At 37.1% G+C, this 5451-nt stretch overlaps 1 protein-coding gene across 1 annotated transcript in view; it reads right to left on the bottom strand.

The window, feature by feature from the left end:
* The window catches only part of LOC101626919 (keratin-associated protein 6-2-like), an 11421-nt gene that overhangs the window by 598 nt on the left and 5372 nt on the right, over positions 1–5451 (bottom strand). The window contains exon 2 of the mRNA XM_004675512.2: positions 5204–5408. Coding sequence (XP_004675569.1) covers positions 5204–5408 — 205 coding nt within the window. The remainder of the gene's footprint in view (positions 1–5203; positions 5409–5451) is intronic.

Here is a 5451-nt window from a genome sequence, read left to right on the forward strand (position 1 = left end):
AGAACCATAGCCACAGCCATAGCCTGAGCCATAGCCAAGGCCACAGCCATAGCTCCCACAGGAGTTTCCAAAGTAGTTGCAACACATGTTGTCAGAAGGTGAAGTTTCAGTTGACCTGTAGAAAGATCTTTCAGAAGTCTGAGTATCAACTGCTCTTGCAGGACACTTATATACTTCCAGGAATGGGCGTGTCCTACCTCACATGGGCTCTATTCTCATTTTACAGCTATTTGTTAAAATGAGCTCATTCTGTGTACAGAATGTCACATACCTTACTGTCATGCTAGGAATTTTCTAATGGTTATTTTAAACAAAATATATATGTGGTAAACAACCAAGCTTATATAACCCTAATTTTGCTTCCATAATCATCTTTCATGGTTATGACATAACACATTTAACAAATAGGTTTGGCACAAATATTCACGTTTATTATTTTGCTCTTTCAATGTTTAGAAAGCAGCTATCAAAAACGAAGTTCTACTCACTTCTATTAACATACTCCCCTCATCCTAATTATCACCAGCATTATCATATAATTTTGCTTTCCTTTTTTCCCCACTAGTAAGGTAAATAACGTAAAGTACTTTTCCTGGATTTTAAACAAGCAATTGGGGATTCCAAATGCTACATACACCCCCTGAAATAATAGCCTTCCCTCCAAAGGTAATCTGGTCTGTCTCATCCTTTCTTACCAGTTTATGACATCTCATGTTTTTTTCTTTAGGACAAAAATCTTTTAGTGAATACACCTATCCTTTCTTACCAGTTTATGACATCTCATGTTTTTTTCTTTAGGACAAAAATCTTTTAGTGAATACACCTATCCTTTCTTACCAGTTTATGACATCTCATGTTTTTTCTTTAGGACAAAAATCTTTTAGTGAATACACCTAGGACAAAAATCTTTTAGTGAATACACCTGTAACACTTATTGTTAATTATTGAATGAATAATAATTAATTTTGTAGGAATTTGATCTTTGACTTAAAAAAATACCGTGGGTTTAAGAACTCAATGCAAGTCTCATTTTAAGGTTTCTCATATGGGTTAAGGAATCATGATCGCCACTGACATGTGGTCAATCAATTATCAGTGCTTGCAGTGGAATTTTATTGATTTTATTCTCATGTGTATTTTTAACAATGTTTGAGTAATAACATGGACCTATATTAGTGTTGAACACCTTCCAACCATGATATTAATAATAGTTCATTATTTCATGGCTTTATTTTATGCACCTAAATTTAGATTTTACATTTAAAATTATTTTTATTGCAGTACATTGGCTACAGCCCTGTACATGATTTAGAAGCAAGGTACATGCCTCGACAAACATATGTTCCCAGAGTACACCAACCACCAGAGCCCTAATAATTCTTCAGTGTACAGCATTGGGTCTCTTACTTGCCAGCTCTACAGTCAGATTTCTAGGATATGTTTTGTTTTGCTTTGCTTGTTGTTCCTCCACTTCGTTTTTTATATTCCATATATGAAAGTTATGTCCTGCAATGGCCTTTCTCTTTCCGGATTGTATGCTTATTTTACATTAAAGCCTTATCATTTAATACAAGAAATGCATCCGTCCAAGTAAATACAAATATTTGAAAACCTATTACTGGGAAATGCTTACGTTTGGATACAAGAAAGAGGGAAAAGTAAAAGATGGTATAAAAACCAATATAGCAGGACCTGTGCTTCACATTTTGTACTTCCTTTATATTTCCTATAGACCCCAATACATTTTTAATGCACTTATTTTTATTTAGCAGATGCAGAGAATAAAGTTATAAATTTGGGAACATTTCCCATCGTCAAATATTAGTAAATGGGTCTGACACATTTTACCATGAAAGGCTTTTTCTCTGAAGAGCCTCTATACTGGGCGAAGATTGCTCTGAACTTACTGCCTCTCATCTTTGCAAGACTTTCAACATAAGCTCTATAATGACTGATGTGATACCTTCACAAATTTCCTCTTTAATGTAAGCATGGATAACTTTTCTCAGTACAGAGTGTTTCAGGGGAGAAATTACAGAGAAAGACAGTCTAAATGAATTGTTCGCTGCCCTGGGAGGAGATAAATAATGGCAATGGGGATGAGAGGGCATTTGGTGAAACTGAATTCAGTGGCAGACCTTGCAGTGATATTGCAGTCTCAAGCTCATGTTTTTGTTAGTTTCTCCCCTTCAGTTGAAATTAGCATGTTAAGATTTCTCAGTCACGTGTCTGTAGCCTTCAAAAACACAGACATACATATTCCCTCTCTTGCTATCCTCTCCCTCTGAGCTGCCTGTGTCCCTAAGTTTCTAGACATTCTACCACTTGCTAAATCATTGACTGCCATCTGCATAGAAAATAGCTCCTGCTGGTCCACTGAATAGAGAACAGCGCTGGCCTGGCCTAAGGGTGAATAGTTCTACTATCCAGAGTGCTGAACTGTCTTTTTCAAGTTTTGCCTTTTTAGGGTATACTTCCACATCCTAGCACCCATACAGAATCTTCTCTATAATCTACCCTATAATCACCCTTTATTTATACTTTAAATGTTCATGTTATTAGCAATCATTCCCTATTTAACCTAAAGTGAGGTTCCTATTTATTTACTGGACACAGACTGACTCAGAAAGCTTTAAAGTTATGAGTCATTTGTGTATAGGTGGTAGTTAAATCAATAGTAGCAGATAAGATGTACTGGTATGGGAAATGAAAAGCAAAAATGGAAAATAATGCAATATAGGAGGATCAAAACTTAGAGAAAAGTAAAATAAGATTTGACAATGAAGTGCCTTTATGGATCACAGTCTGATCATTAAGAAAACTACAGGAATAGAGGGAAAAAAAAAAAAACAAGACAAAACAAAAAATAAGCTAAAATTAGGTGGGTTAAATTCCAAATAGTAACAATAGATTTTTCCATATGATCAAGCAATTTCACACTGAGGTAACTACCAGAGAGTACAAAGACATGAATCTGAGGGTGATATGCACACCTTTGTTCCTTGAAGCACTGTTTATACTGGTCACAACACTGAAAGGACCCAAGTACCCAAGTATCGATGCGTGGATAGAGTGTGGTCTGCCTGCACAGGGCGACTACTCAGCTGTAAAAGTGACAAAGTCTGTCCATGTACAGCAACACAGGTGGAACTGGTGTGGGTGAGATAATTCTTTTTGTTGGAGTATATGTTAGCTTAAATTTGAGAATACAACTATTAAAATAAGCTTGACTAATAACTTTGACTAACTTGCCAAAAATGATCCCTTTGTAGGGGGATCTCAGTATAACTCATGCGACCTTACATAGAAACGCCTCACTGTTCAATGTCATGTATCTTATGAATCCAAATAAACTTGAAACTGTTTTTTTCTCCATTGAGGAACATTAATTTTCAACACTGTGTAAGGCTAATCAATTATGGTTGATAGTGCTTCTCCCCTTCCCACTTTTATTTCCAAATGTTCTGTTCTTGACTTTGGTGTCAATGGTTCCTCACTTCAGCTGAATGTGAACAAGATCTCCAAGCCATCTAACACATGTCTGCCTACATAATTAAGAACTATATAAGCAGTCTTTTAAAATTACCAAATTAAAGAAAATAGCAGCTCAGACATTAATTCATTTATTTTCCCCCAATCTTGGGGAAATGTAAGTATATTCAAGTAGGATCTCAAGTCAAAAGCTCACTCCTAATATTAGAACCAACGCTTCACCCAGGAAATCAGCAAATTATCTCTGTCATATAACTTAGAGTTGCCTGCTTTAGCAAGTATGACCTGAATATTGCATGAACACGTTAAGCTAAAAAGCTAAACTTTTAGTAGAATTTACATTTTTCCATCTTGTACTTAATGCACCATTAAACATTTATCACTGGCCACACTTCAATGTGCAGAAACAAAATGGTTCCAGCTATGCTTTTTCATGCCATCAGTATCACCTTTTCACACCAAACTCCAGAGGAGTTATTTGTTCCTAAGCAATTATTTTCTAGAGCACAGTGAGAATAGAAAGGTATTTATAAATGGATTCACTGTACCCCTCTCTATGAGTTTGTAATTTTCCTCTAAAATAACATTAGTAGAGGCTGGTTGTTCCTGGGTATGAACACATGGTAGTAGAGTACACAATTAGGAAGATATTCCTTTTTCAAATGTGTTCAAATGTCACCCTGTCCTTTCATCTTAAGTATGTTGCACATAAGAGTCAGATCATTCAATATTGTTCTTTCCCTTTCTGAATTGTATCACCTAACATAATCCCTGCCAGTTCCATTATAGATGCTGCCAAGTGGCAAAATTTCATGTTTATGATCATCAGCTAGCATTTGAATATGTATGTGTTACATGTTCTTAACCAACCCAATATTGTTGGACATGTAGACTGTTTCCCAAATTTGGCTGATTTAAATTGTGCTGGAATTAACTTGAGTGCATTTGACCCTCCCTATTTGTTTTCCTTAACTTTTACACTGACTAACTAATTTTCACCACTCGTATTTCCAAATTGAGACATTTATCTGTGTTAATAAGTAGTTGCAGGTGTTTTTGAATGTAAGTCTATAGAAACAGATAGACCCAGAGACATGAAGAACAAATGTTTAGGAATAAAATCTTCCTTATAATGAATTAAGAGCACTAGACTCAACCAATGATGACCCATTTTGTTAAGGACGATCATGGCAAATATCCTTCAGTAAGTCGTGGGTGATGAGCAATTTAGTGGAGACAAGTAAGACAGTTGGAATGACACTGAGATTAGCTCTGACAGACTCTGAGAAGGTAACAGACATAGAAGACAGGGTGTAACTCACTAGCCACGTCTGAGAAAACAGATACACAAAATTATTAGGAGCAAAGAATCAGGTTTATTTGGAAATGATCACAATGTAGAAATTTGGAGTCAAAGTCAGAGGGTTATAACTTGCTCCATGGCTTAAACCATGCCTTCTACTTTCCAAGATCATGGAGTAACTAATTTCCTCAGCAACTGCCACACTGGACTGCCAAGAGGACAAAGATCTTCTTCAGGTTCAAAATGCTGGATTCAGTAGTGATCATAGTCAACAAAGAAGAAATTCCTTGAGTGATGATTTTAGAAGAAATTCTGCCTTGTGGTGATGTTTAACAGCAAGAAGAATAGCATCTCCTGTAGACAATTGGCCGGTAGCTACAGCAGGAAGAGCCATATCTGGAGCCATAGCCACAGCCATATCCAGAACCATAGCCACAGCCATATCCGGAGCCATAGCCACAGCCATATCCGGAGCCATAGCCACAGCCATATCCGGAGCCATAGCCACAGCCATATCCAGAACCATAGCCACAGCCATAGCGGGAGCCATAGCCACAGCCATATCTAGAACCATAGCCACAGCCATAGCCTGAGCCATAGCCACAGCCATAGCCTGAGCCATAGCCACAGCCATAGCGGGAGCCATAGCCACAGCC

The sequence above is a fragment of the Condylura cristata genome, unplaced genomic scaffold (assembly GCF_000260355.1).
Source record: "Condylura cristata isolate star-nosed mole 26May11 unplaced genomic scaffold, ConCri1.0 scaffold00003, whole genome shotgun sequence".
Taxonomy (NCBI): domain Eukaryota; kingdom Metazoa; phylum Chordata; class Mammalia; order Eulipotyphla; family Talpidae; genus Condylura; species Condylura cristata.